Source organism: Onychomys torridus, chromosome 15, assembly GCF_903995425.1.
Source record: "Onychomys torridus chromosome 15, mOncTor1.1, whole genome shotgun sequence".
Taxonomy (NCBI): domain Eukaryota; kingdom Metazoa; phylum Chordata; class Mammalia; order Rodentia; family Cricetidae; genus Onychomys; species Onychomys torridus.
Genome location: NC_050457.1, coordinates 77240913 through 77261500, shown reverse-complemented (window position 1 = coordinate 77261500; position 20588 = coordinate 77240913). Strand labels below are relative to the sequence as shown.

At 50.2% G+C, this 20588-nt stretch overlaps 1 protein-coding gene across 2 annotated transcripts in view; it reads right to left on the bottom strand.

The window, feature by feature from the left end:
• Slc12a7 (solute carrier family 12 member 7) overlaps positions 1-16209 on the bottom strand; it is an 80904-nt gene extending 64695 nt beyond the window's left edge. For both annotated transcript variants that reach the window (XM_036207394.1, XM_036207395.1), the window contains exon 1: positions 15955-16209. In XM_036207394.1, the coding sequence (XP_036063287.1) occupies positions 15955-16162 (208 nt within the window). In that variant the 5' untranslated portion in view covers positions 16163-16209. The remainder of the gene's footprint in view (positions 1-15954) is intronic.
• Between the last annotated feature and the right edge of the window lie 4379 nt (positions 16210-20588).

Here is a 20588-nt window from a genome sequence, read left to right as displayed (position 1 = left end):
TCCTGGCAGAAATGAAGATATTTGAGACATTTGTGCCCCTCCCTGTGGCCATCTAACTATTGAAACTATGGACCCCCAAGAAATTGGAATTTTCTCAGGAATCTCATGTTGGAAAAAGGAAAAGGTTGAATGAAACCTAGTGCTACCCAGAGGGAACGAGATGTCTAAGTGTTCTGAAAGCTCATCAGACCACCTTGCAGGACAGTCTGGAGCTGAGACAGTGGTGATGGGTGAAACACCGTCAGGAGCAGGATTGCTTAGTCATGCATACATCTTGTCCTCTATTTTTTTTTTTTTTTGAGCTGAGGATCAAACCCAGGGCCTTACGCTTGCTAGGCAAGTGCTCTACCACTGAGCTAAATCCCCAACCCCTTGTCTTCTATTTAAACCTAAACTTCACATCAAGTCCTCATGGAGACTGGGTCAGGAGAACCACTGTAACACAAATCTTAAAAGGTCTTATTAATAAAAAACCTGGAGCCAGGAATTGGGGTAAAAGCTGAAAGATCAGAGAAACAGAACAAGTCAACCACATTTTTACCTCTACGAAATCCTCAGCCTCAATAGAGAGAATTCCTGTTTACTCACACCTTATATATTTTTCTGTGCCCTGCCATCTTGCTTCCTTCCTAGTGCTGGGATTAAAGGCGTGTGCCACCACACCTAGCTCTGTTCCCAGTGTGGCCTTGAACTCACAGAGATCCAAATGAGTCTCTGCTTCCTGAATGCTAGGATTAAAGGTGTGTGCTACCACTGCCTGACCTCTGAGTTTAATATAGTGGCTGGCTTTGTCCTCTGATCCCCAGGCAAGCTTATTGGGGTACAAAATATACCACCACAAATCACTGCTTCTCTTTGTTCCTCTTCCAAATGTAGCCGTATTGAATAAACCTTTTCCTGCTTCTCACTATTACTTGTTTGTTTAATTGGCCCGTTGAGGACAGGTGACTGAGCCTAGAGTGATCCAGTCTCTGTCTCTCACAACTCCAGTCACAACACTTCCACACTCACTACATCCAAATCATTTTTTAAAAGAACATTAATTCTTAAAACTATTTTTTTTAATCTAAGAACTTCATCCATCATCAAGAAACTGACGGCTAAGAGAACTCCAGTGAGATGTAGCACATTTGTATGACCATTGGCTAGTGCCTGTGAAGTATGCAGGAATGGCTGGAGGTGGGCATCTTCTGTAACTAGAGCCTTGGGGAAACAGGCTGAGCTGTGGCCCTGAGGAGTCTAGGTCCTGCTGAAACCAGGCTCTACAGCCCCTACAGAACTATACACTTAGACTTGACCCTTATTTAAATGTCATATAATAAAGCCTCATAAAATATCTCTGGAAAGGGGGCATGGACACACTGACTAAAATCTACCCGGAGCAGCCTACGTTCTTCCCCACAGGAGCAGAATCTGCTGCACGGACAGCACCGCCTTGCCTCCTCCCCTCAGGCTTGTCCTAGACTGGGCACAACTGCACACCTGCTTCCACAGACACAAAAGGGAGCCTCAGAGTCACCCTGGCTGCCTTCCCATCCCTGCAGTGCTCCATGGCTTCATATGTCACACTTTCTCTTCCTCTATGGCATGGCTGATGCCCATTACCTGCTCTAGTTTTGCTTTACTCTTCCACAGCCCACACACTCCTGCCACTCTGGCAGGGCTTGGGTAGGATTCTGAGGTGCCAAATTTGATGGCCACACATAGCACTTTTCAGTGAAGGCAGTACCCTTGCAAGCCGTGATAACACCTGGCACCCGGATTTTGCTGTTCCTGGAGCATGGTTATGTCTTCCCCTGAAGTGTCTCTCATAGTCACAACGGCCACTGATGCTGCCTCCTTATCCATCCTTGTAGACTGGCCTAAGAGCAGAAAGGGCTACCTCACATTCTGAGTGAAGCCTAGGATGCGCCGGTGACACGTCTCCCCCTCTTTCTGGGAAAAGAGTCTTCTAGAGCCTCACAGACCGAGGGCACAGCGGACCACAAGAAAACTGCTGGGACTAGACTCTGGGACCAGAGATACTTCAGTGCTCCCCTGATATAAGGTCACCTTTTTGCCCTTTCCATCCTCCCCATGGGATCCCTAGGGGATGGGAAAACATGGCCCAGTTGCCTGGCTGGCATCAGCCAGATTCTGCCCAGAATATGACTGGCAGCCCTGGGCAGGGCTTCAGTCACACAAATAAATCCAAGAAATCTCAGGAGCCACCCACTGTTTCAGGAAGGAGGCTGCCACTCCACTCTGCTGGATATAATTTCTGGACATGATTAAACAGGAAGGAAATAAAAGACTCTGGCCGAGATTACATTCAGGAGCACCGTGGAGCCTAGCTCTCCAGGCTCTACATCACCCACTGCTAGAACTAGTGATTAACCACACCTGCTGTTGTCCGAGGCCGGAGCTATGCTCTGCCATTGTCACGCCTGGATTTGGGGTCAGGCACAAAGCACGTCAGCAGGGCAGCAGAGACCTTTTCTGTATTTCCGCCTAAGCAAGAGAATGTAAGCTCTCACACAGGCATGGATGTTACTGCCTTCGCTTTATTTCTAGATGTGGGTCAGAACTCACACTGACTCTGGGGGTGGTAGTGCACAACCTTGCGAGGTGGATATAAGAGAATCAGAAGTTCAAGGATAGCCTTGGCTACCTAATGAGTTAAAAAGCCAGCCTAGGCTATGCAAGACCTTGCCACAAGCAAATCCTAAAACTGCTCTTGTTAAATTGACCTGAGCGTTCATCTATGAGTGACTTTCCTGCTATTCCACTGAGATGGGAACCCAGAACCCTCCAGTATCTCCCAGAAACCACGGCACACGCTTGTGCCTATTACTCATGGAACCCTACCTGGAAGAGCCCCTTCCCACTTCCTGCCTCAGCACCTGGGTAGCAGCTTCTGAGCTGTAAGGACAGCTGCTGGACAGAAGAGCGGATTGACTCCCTGGAGCCTGACATAGGAGGAAGGGACTGGGCTTGACCTCCTCTTCTGCTTGGTTAGGGCTGGTGGGAGGTGGAGGAGGGCTGTGGCCTCCCCAGATGCACGGAGACCCTGCCCTAGGGAAAACCAGGAGAGCTAGATCATCAGGGAGGGACTCCTTTTTAGGATTTGCAGAGCAACAAATGAAGAAAGACCCCCTGGGCCACTCTGAGCTTCAGACACACTTCCATGGCCCACAGCTATCCTTGCCCAATGTCTGCCCTCCTCAGACCACCTGTTGCCCCTACCCAGTGACCTCCTTCCTCAGCAGCCCCTCCTAACCAGTGGCTAGGGGAGGAGTTCCACTAGAAAAAGGTGGCTCTGTTTCCCAAAGACTAGAATCTGCAGGACCATGCCGATGGAAGGGGCACCCAGCTGTGTCCTCTCTGGCTTATTGGCTTCTGCAGCTCTGTGCTCCTGTTTCATGTGTTACCTGATGTCACTCACCATCAGGAAATCAGGGTGCTTCTGAAGCAGCCGTTCAGCAAAACCTTTACCTGAGCTGGGTTTAAATCCACTGGAGATCATTACGCACAAGATACATGGACATACGGGAAACCTGCTGGCCAAAAAGCCCTTTCCAGCCAAGTGAACTCCACCTCCACAACCACGAGTTGCCCACCAGAGGCTTCACTGGCATTAGCTCTTCCACCACAACAGCCCTGCTCCAATAAAAAGGGGAACATCCAGCTACCCAATCAGCCTGCATACAGCGAAGCTGCATACTGAAGTGAACTCATAAACATGCTTTGCCTTTGTGTTAGTCATGGTTCCCCCACCCCCTCTCTCTCTCTCTCTCTCTATCTATCTATCTATCTATCTATCTATCTATCTATCTATCTATCTATCTAATGTTTATTTGTGGATTTACCAGAGTAGCTTACAGGCAGTGGTCCAGCTAGTCCAACAATGGCTGTCTACCAACAGAAAAATCCTAGAATCCAGTAGTGGCTAAGTCCACAAGGCTGGATATCTCAGACTGTCTTCAATATATGCTGGGATCCAAAGAAGTAGGCTCTATTCCAGTGAAGGAATGAACTTTCAAGACTGAGAGCAAACAGGCAAAGAGGGAGCATTTCCTTCTTCCATGTCCTTATACAGGGTGCCACCAGTGTGGCCCAGATTTAAGATGGATTTTCCCACCTCAAAATATCTGGATTTAGGGTGGGTCTTACCTATTCAAATGATTTAATTAAGAAAAAAATCCCTCACTGGTGTACTCAGCTGCTTCGGTTTTAGGTAATTCCAGGTGTAGTCAAATTGACAACCAAGAATAATCACCATCGTCTTCATGTAAACTTTTGAGAGAAGAACACAGTCATCTGCCTTAGCTCTTTATGCTGCAAGACACCCTAGACTGTGTAACTCATGAAGGGCAGACATTCTTGCAGCCCTGGAAGGTCAGTGTCTGCTGATGGCCAGTCTCCTGGCTCACAGAGGCCATTGTCAAAGCATGTCACCCATCCTGGGAAGGTTCAACAGCCTGACTCTCTGTTGACCTCCCCAGGTCCCACCTCTTAAGACTGCAGCTTTAGGGGTTAGGGACAGCATACGAATGGGGGGCTGACACAGACACTGACTAAGGTCCCCTCTGCTGGGGCAAGGCTAGGACTCCTGTCCATATCCCATTTGTATCTCTGCTGGGCACCCAGCTGTGTCCCCTCTGGTTTACTGGCCTGATCCGATCTGGTTTACTGGGTGTTTTTGCAGCTCTGTGCTCCTGTTTCATGACAGTTACCTGGTGTCACCATCAGGAAATCAGGGTGCTTCCAAAGCAGCCGTCCAGCAAAACCTTTACCTGAACCGAGTTTAAAGCCACAGCTAAGCTTCCAAGTTAAGCTCTTACCAAACACGAGCAAAGTGCAGGATGTCACCAATGAATACAGAATTCAGGCAGGGTCATGAAGGGAACATTTTTACCTACCCAGAGTTCCACTGAGGGCTACCCTCACTTCCTTCAGAAAATCTGGACTTGCAAATATTGGTGACATCCCTGCGGTAAGGTCTAAGAGGGGGCTAATTAGGACTGCATGGTTGAAGGTGTCCCATGCAGCAGAATTGAGAGAGGTTTGATGGACCAATGGAAAGAGTGACCCACTTGGGTACCCACCTCTACTCCCTTCTGAGCCAATGTCCTGGCCATTGAGTACTCCCTTGGCTGCTCTGTTCTGGTCACTGAATTCTGGCGTAGGTCCAGTCTCTGGAGGCTCCATGAGTTATCCTCTCCATCCCACACTGCTGTCCACTCCTGCTAGGTTACCATGCTTATCTCTCCTAGGAATGCTTCATACAGGGCCTTCAAGAAGTCGCAGAGAATAAGGGCACTACCCAAGTGGGCCAGGGCTTAGATGCTGTCTCTGTGGAGACATGATGTATTTTTAAGCCTGAGCCAGGCATGCAGAGCAGCCATATATGGGAGAGCGCAGAGGATACAGTGACAGAAGCAATGATGGGGTACCATGATGGCCCTTCAAAGCAAGGACGGCAGCACGCACATTCCCTGGAGCAGGCACGCCCCAGAAACATATCTCAGATCTCCCCACAACCATGGGTACCCTCCCTGCTGCAAGACAGGCAACTCTCTGGGTAGTTGTCCCTGGCAACTTTCTACGAGGCTGCCATGCCTCCCTTATCCTTTTATATCCCCAATCTTTTGCAGCACGTTGGCTTTCTTTGGATTCAGATCCCAGGACCTCTAATGAACTCAGTAAGCCCCCTCCCATTCAATATTCAGTTCTTGAAGGGATCAGTCTAAAAAGACAGAGGTCAATCTCTCCCCAGGAGGTCCAAGTCCAGTGTGCATTCCTGAGCAGAATCAGACACACCTTGACAACCATTCAGCAGCAGTGGTCTCCCCACCCACTGTCTCCCTGGAACTCTTTCCCTCTCTGCAAAAGCCCTTTGTGGCTCTGAGTTACCCAAGACTTAGCCTTGAGGAAGCCACTGCCTTCTCAGAACTGCTGCCCTTCCTTAAATATGACTCTTTCCTGCCAATGTTCAGCATCCCTGGGACTTTGCATTTGAGCACTTGGCAGCCTGGAACTTTACCCTGATAACACCAGGTCTTCTATAAGCACAACTGGAAGGCTTCACATACAGGTGACTGTCTCGTAGTTCTGACCACTAGAGCTGCATCTTGGCTCAGGGTCTCTCCAAACACGAGGAGACCTTGAACAGCCCCAGGGCCCCTCTGGGAGCCCCTCTGGTCCTATAACTCAGGCTACCCCCACCTCTGGGAACGGCATTCCTTAGCCTTTGCTGGTTTCTGGCAGGGCTTCCCTAGGAGGGACACTGGCTAGTGACACAGTGGCCACACCATGCCTGAATGGAAAGGCAGTTCCCAAGCACGATGGAACACGCTCAGCCAATGCCATGTGGTTAAGTATGTCCTCAAAAAGGCACAGCTGGCAGAGACCAGGACTAGGAAGACAGCATTTACCACCTCAGCCTTGGGAAGCCTAGTAAGATGTGTTTCCTCTGAGACTGGAACCATGCAGTAACAGTGCCACACAAGTCCCCTCGACAACTGGCTGACCAAGGGTCAATGGGAACATAAGGAAAGGGTCAGAGTGACCTGAGTGCTAGTTGTCAAAAGTTGATTCAGTTGTATTTTCTGTGAGTGTCCGCAGGAGTTTTGCTTGACCCTCTGGGTGGCTATACTCCACTTCTGCACCCTGTATCCTTCCACGGAGAGCCTGGGTGTCTCAGAAAATGAGTCATTGTAAGTTAGGCCTGTGGGGGAGCCTACTTGCCCAAGAAGACCTCTGTGGTCACAGATACCAGAATATGCCAGAATGTTCAGCATGTGTTCTGCCTGTACCCCTGCATCTAGAGCATCCTCAAACCACAGTCCATGGGAGGCATGGAACTGAGACTATACTAGTTGAGCTCTGCTATTGCCCAGAATACTCCAGCACATGTTGACCATGGATCCACATTACCTCTGCATCTGTTAAGAGTCTCCCACAGGGGCCCATCCTATTCTCCGGAGTCCCTTGTGAAATGCTATGTTTAGTGGCAGCTGGCTGAGGATCAGTATCTCACAGTCCAGGCTGCATTCACAAGTAGTGGGAGCTGCAGAGGTGTGCTGGGTTGGACAGGTACAAAGAACATGTCTTGGGCATGTCTGTCTGTAAGCCAGTGTGGTAGGGGACTGTTCCTGGGAAGACATAGGTCTCTCTTGTGCTGGAAGCTGGAGGAGACCCAAGCCTACAGGATCCGTAATTCCTGCCCACACCAGTGCAGGTCCAACCCTTAGCTAGCTTATCCCAGGTAAAGAAGGACATCAAATTTCTAAGGTTCCAGGCTGGTTGTGACTGTGCACACCAGGAGTGTCTGTGTCCTGATGCCCACTAACTGCCAGGCCTGATGGACACAGGTGAACTGCAGGAGACAGCAGATGGTGTTTTAACTTCAAGCTGCTGGTACTTGCTGTTCACTTTACACTGCTTTCCTGATTCCCCTTAGGGAGCACTGTTCTGTAAACAGGGAGATGAAGGCCCTGCAGTACCAGGGGCATTGGTTTGCCCAGGAACATGGGCTGTCCCAGCCCTGGACTATCTAGTCCAGAGGGACAAGAAAGCTGTAGTTGCCAAGCAACAAGATTGAGGCATCAGAGGAGTGTGGGGCCCCAGGGAGGGCGCAGGTGGCCAGCAGAGGGGGTGCAGCAGAGCCTGGCAAAGATGGCTTCAGGGGACTCCCTGGTAAGCAATGACAAACACCTGGCCTGAGAGGGACAGTTAGGGTGCTGGCTATGTGGGCTTACCATGATCTCCTAGTGGACCACAATGGGAAGGCTGATGATAAGGAGCTAAATGGGGGACACAGGTACAAGAGCCATGAGTCTGCAGGCCATTTCCCTGAGAGGCTGAGAAGGGCTGGTGTCCCTGAGGCCTTTCTCTTTGGTTTGCTGATGGCCCTAAAACTCTATATCCTCATTTATTCCCTCTGGAAGCCCCTGGGATCTCTCTTCTGGTAAAGTCACAGTTCTATCAGACCAGGGCCTCCTTACAGCCTCCTTTAGCTCCTATTTCCTCCTTAAAGGCTCTCTTCTGGACATTTCCTTGGAGGCAAAGGCTTCAACCTATGCATCGGTCCACAGCAGGATGTGTCATTTAAGAACTTATATCGATTTTCTAAGGTGCCCCCCCAACACTGTAGTCTTGTTGCTCCACCCAGGGCTCTTTGTTGGCTCCTGAGCTCCAGGCGGTGTGGCAGCCCCAGACACCCATGCATACACCCTTGGACACCTGTCATAGACTTTCCTCAGTCTACCCGGCACACCCAGCACTACAGTAGGGTCTTAGCACTAGCCAAATCCCAGCTCAGAATGACCCAAGGGGCACCTAGGCCCAGCCCAGTTCCTGGCCCCACACAGTCTGCACACCTTCCTCAGCTGCTCCTTCACCTGCTCCACCTCTCCCTGAGGCAAGAAGGACCTGCACACTGGCTTATGCAGGCTCATCTAACATGGTCTTAAGCTGAAGCTCAAAGCCAGGAAAGAACTCAAAAGTAGAGTTTCTAGAAAGGCATCGAGAAACACGCAGCATCCACCAGGGAGTGGAGAGTGCCTGAGTCTACCTCAGTTCACCACTGGGGCCCCTGCACAGAAGTGAGGAAAGCTGGCATCCCATAGACAAAATTCTGAGTAGCCAAGCCTTCCTCATCAAATCATTCTTGATCAGCACAAGCTCTGAGTGGAAAAAGAGGCATCCTTGGTTCTCACGGTGCAGAGGCCAACAGAATGAAATGAGATGCTAAAGCTGGGCACTGTCTGTCGGAAGGAGCAGACACAGCGGCGCTGTATGGTTTACTGAGTGTACGTTCATCATCTGGTCCTCGATTGCAGATCCACAGGCCTCCAGGTGGGACTTCCAAGAATCACAGAGATGCAAAGCAACCAAGGACAAAACAGCCAGCGTGCAATGTCCTGGTCACAGCCCTTTTTCCTAATTTCATCACATCACTATGGCAGACCAATTTGTTCAATCACTTAACACCTACTACGCAATACAGAGCCTGGAGGTGTGGCTGGTTAGGAATACCTGTGGAGACAAGCTTACTCTCAACACGGTGACCTCCCAGGATGAGGCTGGAACCCAAGGCTCACCACTTTACAGCACCAGGCCCCTTCCCATGCAATCCACATCGTTGCGCTGTGCTGGCCACAGGGCCACAGGCCACCTAACAGCCTGTTGGGGACATGGAGTTTGCCCCTTCACTTTGAGACTCACACCATGGAAAGCTGGTTTCACCTGTACCAGAGAATTCTGTGCAGAGAATGCTGAGTCACGGCAGTTTAGAAGGATGGGAAAAACTGAGGCTTAGCCTCACTATGGGTCACAAGGGAGAGTGGGTATCAATTGTGTTGTTTTCCTTCTTTTTTGTTGTGGTTTGAGACAGAGTTTCACTCTAAGCCAGGCTGGAACTTACCATCCTTCTGTCTCTACTCCTTGGTAATGAGATTACAGGCATGTACCACTATGCCCAGCCACTTGCTTTCTTAAATTCTATTTGGTTGGGCTTATAATTAGTTTTTGTTGTTGTTTTGTCTTTATTGTTTATATTAGACAGGGTCTCATTCTATGACCTAGGCCATCTTGAAACACACTATGCCACTCAAGCTGACTTCAAATTCTTGAAAATCCTTCTGCCTCGGCCTCCTGAGTGCAGAGATTACAGGCATGGGAGGGCACACTAAGTATAATGATCTGCCTTTAAAATTAGAAGGAAAACACAAAGCAAATAAAAGGATTTCTGAGCAGAAAATAACTTCTGATACACTGTATAGGGCTTCCAATACAGCAAAGATAGCTTCCCTGCCTGTGCACACAGGTGTGTGTGTGTGTGTGTGTGTGTACATGAGGGTGTGTGTGTGTGTGTGTGTGTGTGTGTGTGTGTGTGTGTGTGTGTACATGATGAACCTGACATATGCATACCCTCAACCCCACCCTTGGCCCCTACAGGACCACAGTTACAGGTAATAGGATGTAATTTGCAACAGGAAGATCCCTAGACAAAAATAACTGTTTAAAGAATGTCTTGCTGTGAGTAATTTAGATGATAAAGGACTCCTCTGAGAACAACTGCCTTGGTGTAAATTGATTTAATCAGACTGTATCCCTCCTATCTCCTTGAGAATGCTCTTACCTCCAGGAAGGGAGAATAGGGAGGATGTAGTTTTCCCTGGCCTCTACTTCCTGTTTGTATATTCTTTCCTGGTGCGTGTTAAAATATACATTTTAGGGCTGGAAAGATGGCTCAGTGGTTAAAAGCACTTATTGCTTGCACCCAAATCAGGCAGTTCACAAGTGTCTGTAACTCCAGTTCCAGGGGATCTGACATCCTCGCTGGCTTCCAAAAGCACCTGTATACATGTGGTGTATGTATTTGTTTTCCAGCTGCCTAGTCCTTTTGCTCATCATGAGGTGTGAAGGATTGAACCCAGGGCCTTTTCTAGGCAAGCACCTTGTCACTGAGCTACATCCCTAGCCCCTTTGTCCATTTTTAAAATTGGTTTATTTGTGTGTCTTAGTGGCCGAGTTACAGAAGGACCTTCTATTCTGGGGATTAACCCATTACCAGGTAGATAATTTGCCAGTGTCTCTCCCTTTCGCTTTTAACAGATTCCTCTGGCCCTGCAGCTGTGCCCTTCACCCTGTGGCTATAGGAACTGTCTTCTACTTACATATGGATACAGCAATTGGCATCACACACACACACACACACACACACACACACACACACACACACACACACACAGAGCTGGATCCCTGCAGACCCATATCTGCACATGAACAGCACCAGCTTCACCCAGTGGCTTCCTCTGCAGCCAGGGAGGCTTTGACTCAGGCTGGGTTACCCCAGACACAGATACCCTCATGTGTTATTTCTCCATCAGGCTGGGGAAGGCTGTCAGTCACCTGAACACAAATGTTCCTGTGAGTTTGTTTCTCTAGTAGGATGGGGAGGGTGGGTGTCACCCAGACATGGATGTTTTCATTTGTTTCTCCCGCTGAGCAGGAGACACCAGAGCCGCTGTCATCTTGACTGCCCTGGGGTCAAGGTCCCCTGCTTAGCTGCTGGGGTTTGCAAGAGAACCAAGAAGCCCAGCCCAGGGCCAAGCCCGTTCTAAGGCCTCCACCTCCCGTTCTTCCTGACCTAGTTGTGATTCTCTTTTGGATGCTGTTGCTTTATTTAAAGAAAATTTCTTTTCATAAAGAGATGTGATATCTCAAACCCTACCTATCCCCGTGGAAAAAAAGAAGCCAAGTTAAATATTATGTAGCAAAGAAGAGAACAGGACGTGCACGGAGCATTTTCTTGTGAAGCCAAGTTAACAATCACCAAAGCAAGACTTCTTTCACAGCAAAGTGATAGAACTTGAGCTGTGCCGCTCACCGAGAGCTGGAGGCATCTTACCGATTACCAGGAGGGCCACACCCCATGAAATATTTAAGCAAAAAGCAAACAGTCTGCCCAGCGGGCAGCAGGTTTTCAAGCATCAGAGTCTAGCCATCACCCAGGATCAGCTCTCCAGCCTCAGCAGCCTGGGAGAGGCAGCCTGACAGTATTTCTGTCCAGGGAACCCAGGTATGGCTTGGGATAAAATTTTACCAAGACTCTCCATCAGCAGGACCTGCAATGAGAGACACTGCCCAGTGTGTGAATACATCATGGAGCCGGGCTGGGACTCCTCCGTGCAGGCCTAACTCAGAAGTGTTTTCACAGAAACTGCGTCGGAGGCCACAGAAAATATGCTAAGCAACAAACCACAGAGCTGAGTCCATAGAGACCCGTGTGGTGATGTGGTGAACACAGAGACATGGGGACACACAGGTAACATGGAGACAGGCATACCACGACTACAACAACTCTCATGGAGACATTAAAGACAACAAAAAGACAGCGCAGAGACAAAACAGCACTGACACACACAGAGACATACACACAGACGACATGGAGACACACGCCAACACACTTGCACACTGCACAGAGACGACATGGAAACACACAGATAATACACAGAGAGAGAGACAACATGTAGACATATACACCATAGGACACCATAAGACTCAGAGTCATACAAAGAAAACATGAAGGTACACAGAGACCCAAAGACAGCACAAATATGTACAGCATGGAGACATTGCAGGAAACAAGGGGACACATAGACTCACAGCCACACATATGTGGATATATGTACATATCAGGATAATTCGGCCTGGACTCCCAGGCACCTGACTGGAGAGGCCACTGTCATGGAAAGTGGGATGTTCTCTTGGATCCGGATCTCCGGGGGGCAGAAATAGCTGCAGGTAGCTTTACTAGATCTCTGTGGCCAAGCCTTATACCGCCACCCCTCAAAGTGTAATTATCAAGGTTTGGCAGACATGTGGTCCTACCAGCCATAACAGTGACGGGAAGTAAGATGCCAACCTCCAATCAGGGGCTCAACGCTGGTCTTTGTCCCGGACAGCGGTGAAACCACAGGAGTCTGTAGCTCAAATGCCAGGCAGGAAAGGGGTAAGGGGAGGTAGAGAGTGCTCAGGCCCACTTGTGACCTCCCAGGAGCCCTCTTTGGGAAGCCTCGTGCTATGGTTCTTCTTGCCCTCTGAAAACCATTTCCTTTTGTTGTCCCTCTGTCTTGGGGGCACTCTGGGTGACTGTTCATCTTGTGTTAGGAAACAGTTCTGAGAACACCTTGGGATTATTTCACCAAGTCGTTGCCATGAGGACTCTCAACTAGAACCCCTTCAACTGGAGAGCAGAGAGGGCCCTGTAGTGGGTAGCCATTCCAGCTGTGACCTGAAAGTTCCAACCCCCATTGAGGCTTCGGTAATGGTCACGCCTACAAGGCGGGGCTGAGAGAGGACACTGAAGACCAGGGATCCAGATGCGCGGGCTCTCTTGGTGCCTGGACCCTGGACACTGGAGGTAGACCAAGCAGAGTTCTCCAGAGAACACCACCAGACTGCACCATACCTTTGCCAGACCCTACAACCTACCTATCCCTTCATTTGTAAGTTACCCCACAAAATAAACCTCCCTTTTAACTATGTGGAGTGGCCTTAATAATTTCACCAATAGGGGCCTCTCTCTGGACCCTCATCCTGGGACCAGGTCTTCCCTATGGGCCTTTTGTGCTGAGTCATTCCCCTTGGGCCCCCACCCCCCAACCCCGTGCCCTTCCTTCTGCCCCTGTGTTCACAGAAAATGGAGTAACAGTGGACAGTCACACCTAGCAAGTGACAGGCTTGCTTCTGCCCCTCTCTGGGCACCATCTGCATCAAAATAAACAGAACACAGTTCGAAGGCTTGGTGTTGAGACCTGTGTCTCACAGGACAGAGGCTGCAAAGCTGCTCTGCAGATAAGAGACACAACATCACACATCCCAACACACAGCAAAGGGAGACCATGCCACCTCGGGCTATCTGCTCCTATACACACCCCACCCAATGAGATGAGACCAAAATACTCATGTGAAGGGTGCTAGTCAGATGGCAGAGCCAAAGAATCAACTGGACCAGCATCCGTCTATCATGGTGAATATGGAAAGTGGAAAGTTTTGGGAGCTGGTCCTGAAGGAGGGCTGCAAGCCAGGAGACCTGATGTCTCTGGGGACTTAGAACGTTTATTCTCATCACCTGCCACACATCTGTAACCAAAGGTTGACTCAGGACAACACCCCACCCAGGGCTTGGCTCCTGGCACTGTGCCTGAGTCCGACCAATAAAATCTTTGTTTGTTTTTCAAACTTAGTTTACACTGTGTTAATGAAACACCAAATAATAGGTCTTCTGTTCCCACGTAAAAGCACAACACGAAACCACTGGATTGACCGTTGTCTGGCATTGTCACACGAAATCCCCACACAACTAGAGCCAGCTGTCCACAGACAGATTTAGTCAGCCAGACAGGGAGACAGCACCTTTGGGGCCCCAGGACAGCACTGAGTCCCAAACCCCTAGAACGCACATGGAGGTGACAGGAACTGGCTCAACCCTACCTCCAGCCTCCAGTGGGGTCTGACCCCTGGACATCAGACCCTCAGGGCCTTCTAGACTGAAGCCAAAGACCTCATCTACAAGAGAGGAGAGGAAGGTAGAGATTTCAGTGTTGGGCAATCTCCTGGTGGGCCCCACCTAATCCTGCCTCACCTGCTACATCCAGGACTTCAGGAAATGGTGGAGGGGGCATGGAGAAGTCTCCACCCATACTTGTCCCTGGCATCCTGTCTCCAAGGGCCTCTGATGGGACTTACAGTTCAGCACGAAGGACTTTGAGCAGTGTTGTCCTGAACCAAGCTCATGGCTCAAGGTGTTCAATATTCTTGGGCATCAATCTCCTACTCCAAAAGTGAGTAAGTCCTAGAGGCCTGAGTTCCTTGGGAGCATGGGGGAGCCAGACAGCCCAGGTCACACCATCCATCAGCAGATTATCTGCCTAAAGGGTGGGGGACACTTTCCAAGAGAGCAGTGGGGCTCCTTGCCTCAGCAACTCAAAAGGACCCCAGTAGCTGAGGCTGTCCTGCTTTCTCCCATTCACACCCTCTGGCTAGCCCTCATGGTCAAGCAGGCTCCCTATAAGCAGGGTCTACAGACACCATAATTGCTCTGTCACTGTATTTGGTGACCTAACAGATCATCTATTTGCTTCTTAGGTTCCAAAAAGAAACGTGTCCCTTGGCAAGTAGGCCGACAGACACATGCAACCTTGCTGCCATGCCAAGATTAAGGAAAGTCAACCACTACCCAGCAGGACAAGCATCCTAGCAACCCCATCTGCTAAAGCATGATACAAATCCTGATCCAGAGCTCAGAACAGAGACAGGTGGAGACATAGCTCAGCATGTCTAGTCTAGGGAATGAGTATCTGTAGTGTGCATGTGTACACACACACACACACACACACACACACACACACACACACACACGCACGCACGCACTCACGCACACCAAAGCTATGCACTGCCCAAGTTCACATGGGGAAGCACACACCTCAAATTTTATTACAAAAATTAACTCACCAGAAAAGTGACAGTTCTAAGTTCCTCTTAGTCACAGTGTCACGGCATACCCTCACCCAGATCTCTAAAAGACTGCATATGTGCAACATGAACACACCTGTCATGGGTACCCGTAATGGTGCCTCCCCAGCTGACCAGAGCAGGGCATCTTAGTACTGGACAGGCTGTTTAGACCAGTACCAATCCAGCTTTGGAGACCCTACCCAGCAAGGCAGACAGGTACTCAGAAGGTAGAGGTCTCTTAGAGGACCCCTGGTAAGTGCCACCTGTCTTCCAGGGGGCAAAAAACAACCCATATGCCAGATCTGGTTTCATCTTCACTCTGTGACCAAAGTAGGGCTCTAGAACAATCTGGAGAGTTCACTGTGAGAGCCTGCTCCTGTTGCATGCTCCCCAGAAAACCTGGCTTAGCAGGTGTGTGGCCAACCATAAATTGCACTGTTCCAGGACTCCCACATTCAGGCAGAGGTCACAAGTCAGTTATAAAGGACAGCAAGCCAAGTGGGCTGCCACAGCTGTCAAGTTACAGTCACTGGCTCTCACCAAAGGCTGGCTGCCTCTGTCTTGTCTGCACCTTCGAATCCCTCACCAGAGACAGAGGAGACAGCTCCTTTTCTCAGTGGTCCTAACTGCAGAGGGGCCACCGTGATCGGAAAAGCTATCCTCCACCAACCACCAATATCCCACTGGCACTTACAGAACGTTACCACCTACAAGGTCCACAGGACATCAGGCAGGCCAGGGATTAGCAGGACTAAAGTGTGGGACAAAGGACACCAGCTGATTCCGGAGCCAGCGCTCTAACACTTGGTGACCTGCAGCCATTCCTAAAGCCAGCAGGCAATGGCCACCTCCTGACACCTGGGCAGCAGGCAGGGAGTCTCTCACTCGCTGCTCCCACACAGAGGCAGCAGTGACCCTCTAGGAGGAAGGCTTAGCTGCACCTACCATAGCGGCTGGGCTCGCGACAGTAGCGCAGAATGGGCAGCGCGTCTACTTCTTGTGTTTTCAGCGCGGCCACCAGGCTGGGATCCGGGTCGGGTTCGGGGTCGGGGTCGGGATCCAAGCACAGGCTCTGGCTGCCGCCGCCCTCCGCCCTGGGTCCCGCGTCCCCCATCCCGCTCTGTGCTGGGGTCACCACGAAGCGCTGGGACATGTTGGCGTCGGAACGCCGGGCGCCGCGATGACTGCTGGATGCGAAGCCTGCCGGTGCTGACCGTGGGTCTCGGGGAGCGGGGCGTGGCAGGGGCGGGGCACGAGGTGTGGGCGGGGCAAGAGGGCGACCGGGCCGGGCGGGCGGGGAGGGGCGGCACAAGGCGAGGTCCGGGCCGGGGTGTCTGGGTAAGAGAGGGCTGGGGTGGGCATGGGGGGTAGAAAGTTGGAGTAGGGGCAGGGCCTGGACGGGACCGAGGCAGGAGATGAAAGTGCAAGGATGAGGAAGGGGCAGAGGGCTGGGGAGGAGGGGGAAGAGAGCTAGAAGAGGGCAGGGAAAGGGCATGAGAGGGTTGGGAAGGGCAGTGGAGTGGTACCTGAGTGAGAGGTGAGCCAAGGGAGAATTGGGACCTATGGGAAGGACCTGCCCTGGACCTAGCTAGATGGGCGATGCTTGGGCAGAAAGGTGTGGGGCAGTTGGCCTGGGAAGGGCATTTGATGGTCTGCCTGAAGATGGCAGTACGAGTCTTACGGCCATTGCCTGCTTAAGAGACTGAATCTTTGGTTTCCAGGCCAGTCACTTCAGTGTAGCTTAGGGTTGTGCTAAGTGACTAGGAGTCTCCTACCCCACACCCCCAACCCTCCTGAGGAGCGGCTCAGGAGGCCTGGAACAAGTGGGCACTGGAAGTGGGGACACCCACTACTGTGCTCATGATTCTTCACTACACATAACATGGTTTTCATATTTGTTCACTCAAATGTTTATTAGTTCCTATGATGCCAGGCTCTGGAAGTGGCAGGAGGCAGAAACCCCTGCCCCTCTGAAGCACAGCTTGCAGAATGGAGTGGAGAGAGCAAAATCTGACTAAAGGGAGCAGGGCTTCGGTTCTTACAGACACCGTGCCCCACGGTGGCTCTCTTGGTCCAGCTACCACATCTGGCCCTCAGAGTAGAGGGACAGACAGGAGAAGGTCAGTTAGCTGCCTCTACCTGCAGCATAACTTGGATGTTGTGTACAGTACCATTAATTACGTGTGAAGCCTCTCCAGGGTGTATCCAGCTCAGGAGGAAGATAGAGTTTCTGTTTTGAAGACTTAGGTCTCTTTCTTAGGAAGTCAGTTTCACCACCCACCTCCATTTGCCTGGCAACAAGAGGGGAATACCAACCAGGATGGGAGTTCTCACACCTGCGTATACAGCCTCTCAGGACCCTGTCCCTGCAGCAAGAGGCACTTGTGGAGTCTTGCCTCTCCTCCAGTCAGTCCTTTTCAATATTTCTAAGGCCATTCTTGGCCCTTTTCCCCAAGATGAACTTCTGAATCATATTTTAAAGTTTCTCCGTATTAGTTACTTGGCTCATTTAACGTCTGACAAAGCATTTAAGAAAGGGAAGGCTTATTTTGGTTCATGGTTTAAGATGGGACACAGTCCATCACGGAATGAATGCTGGTGCTTGGCTGATTTTCACTGTTTTATGTAGTGGGGACTCTCAGCCTGTGGGATGGTGGTGCCACCCATATTCAAGATGAGTCTTGCTACCAAGTGTGATGGCATATGCTTTTAACCCCAGCACTTGTGAAACCCAGGCAGGTGGAGTTCAAGGCCAGCCTGGTTTACATAGTGAGTTCCAGGCCAACCAAGGATTCACAGCAAAACAAAAAGTAGATTCTTCCTTCTACACTTAAACCTCTCTGGAAATACCTTGACAGAAACACCCAGAGGTGTGTTTCCATGGTGATTCAAAATCCAAATCCATTTATGCTAAAATGCATTTATAAATTTGCTGAACATGGATGTCTTTACATTGTCAAATCTCTCACCCAGGTCCTGCATTTTCCATCAAACTTAGTCATACTCTGATGAACCGGGTTGGAGGAGGCGGGGGGGGGGGGGGGGGGGGGCAGGGGGGGGGGGGTAGTGGTGGAGCAGGGACAACGGCTGGGGGTGGACCGGGGATGGGGCGACACTGGTAACTTTGTGTATTTCTTTTGTAACCTGCCACTTCATGTAATTCTAAATTGTATTATTTAAATGCTCAGCTACTTCAGTCATGGCATTTTGTAAGGATTGTTTTTTAGGTCATAAATAATGATAACTTTCTCCTTCCATCCCCTTTAAACCTCTACTGTTTTTTGTTTGTTTGTTTGTTTGTTTTCTGTTTATCCATTTGCTTTTATGTTGGCTTTTTTAGAAATTTCATGGCAACCCTCACCATCGTTGCTCATGGAGCTCCTCTACTGTGGACTTAGGTGAGACTCATGCTGTGAACTGCCCAAGACAGGCATTGGCTGGGCCAGAGTGGCTTGTGCCCTAGACACACCCTTCTGGCTCAGAGAAGGCCCTCGATGGACATGGTGGGAAAGGGGATCCTCTTTTCTTTTGGAGCCCAGGAGGGTGAGAGCTCCCCAGGAAGCCCCTCAAAGAGCTTACACTTTCGAATTTAAATTTTTAAATTTAAAAATTGCTCAGCTCTATCTTTTCTGGACACAGCTTCTATTCACCTTCTCCCTTTGCTTGCGAGTGTCCCAGGAATCTGCACGGCTCTGTAGCCACCCAGAAATGTTAGCCAAACTGTTCACAAGCAGCTAAGGGGTTTCCCATGGGGAGGCTTCTGCAGCCAGAGTCCAGGGTACTGGGAATGCCTCCATAGGCCTTGAACTCATCCAGGCTGGGGCCATGGAAGGACTGACCCATAGGAAGCCCAGTTGATCCTGCTCACTGCTGTGTGTCTGCATAAGAGAAAACCCATCAAAGTTGAGTGACTTTTACAAGGACAAACAGGGAGATGGAGCTTGCTTTACATAAGACCCCAATTTTGAGCAGTAAATGGGGATTGAGTGAGGATGAATCCAGAAAAGCTAGGTGACACTGAGGAGGAGGCTCAGGAAACAAGAGACAGGTTGAGGACACTACATCGAATGGGAGGCAGGGCCCAGGATGGAGCACATCAGTGTTGAGGAAACAGGAGAGCTTCTCCAGCTTCTTCTCTGATTCATCACTGGACTTCTATAGTTATTGCTTTTTTTTCATCTGAATTGCAAGTGTAGTCTCATGCTATAGCCCAGGCTGGTCTACAATGTAGTTTATAGCTCAGGATAGCCTCGGACCCTTGGCAGTCTTCAAGTACTGGGAGGAAAAGCATGCACCACCACTTCCAGCTCTTACTAAGTTGTCTCTGCTGTCTCAGTAAATAAAGGAAACATTGGTGATAATACACTGTCCTCCCAACATAGACATGGCCTCAGGGCCACATGTCCCTGGTCTATAATTGTAATCCCAATCTTGATGGCCAGCAAACTATTTATAGCCTCTGCAATTTTTGACTGTTATTTGAGGTCTGGCTTAACTCTGCAGGTGTCATACTTTTCTCAGAGTCCCATAGGTCATACCCTTGACCCCATGCTCTCCAGGTACCCTCACACACACTCTGTCCTACTGTTTGTTTTTCTGTGGGAGTGCCCTCCTGCTGCACAGGGCATTTTGAGCCTTGATCTGGAAGACACTTCTCTGGTCATGGGATGGTACGTACCCCTTTAGTCAGGTTGGGACCCTCAAGGCCTCTCCAAACTAGAGGTGCCAATACATGGATCTTGGATGGACCTTGAATGTCACCTAGGCAGAAGTCATGACAGTGACTCATGAAGGTGAGTAGCAGAGCTGGAGCACTTCTGTCATGGGATGGCACAGGCAGGAGGCATGGCCATCCCACAATCAGTCAAAGGCCCTGGCCATGGAAACCCAGCCCGTCCCCATCTGCATGTCCTAAGGCGCCCCTAGATCATGTTACCTACCATATTGGGTAGTGGCCCCTCTACTGCTCATACCACCATTGAGGCCTGAACCAAGGCCTCCCTCTAGAAGGGAGACTGAGGCAGGTCCAATCAGAGCCCAGGGCACTATGAGAGCTGACAGAGACTTCAGGCACTTTTGAAAAGGCATCAAAGGTCTCTGGGAAGAGAGAGGGGTAGTGCCCAAAGGAAGGAGAGGCCCACAAGTCCTCATTTTGGAGAGAGTCATGAAGAATCTTGAAGTAGACTATTCCAGACACCATCCCAGATGGGCAGATACAGAATGAACTTATTTCAACAACCGTGTCCGAGAGACCTTGGCAGAGCAGGGTTCTAACTAACACTGGCCTGGGAAGGTACTCCTAAGATCACCAGAATCAGAATTAGGCTCCTCTGACCTCACTCAGCTAGCACATCTAGTCTGATCTCTGGAGGTGGGGAGTGCCCAGGGTGTGTCTCCTCTTGCCAGGAGTGGGTTTCCAGGGAAGCCTGAGTGAGCAGAGGGCAGGAGGGTCAGACACAGGAAGGCAGAGAAAGGAAGTCACAGAGATGCCAGAGAAACAAAGATATAGAGACAGAAGTGTGGGTGGGAAGACAGGGCTGTAACTAGACACCTCTCATTGGATGACAAATGTCCTACCT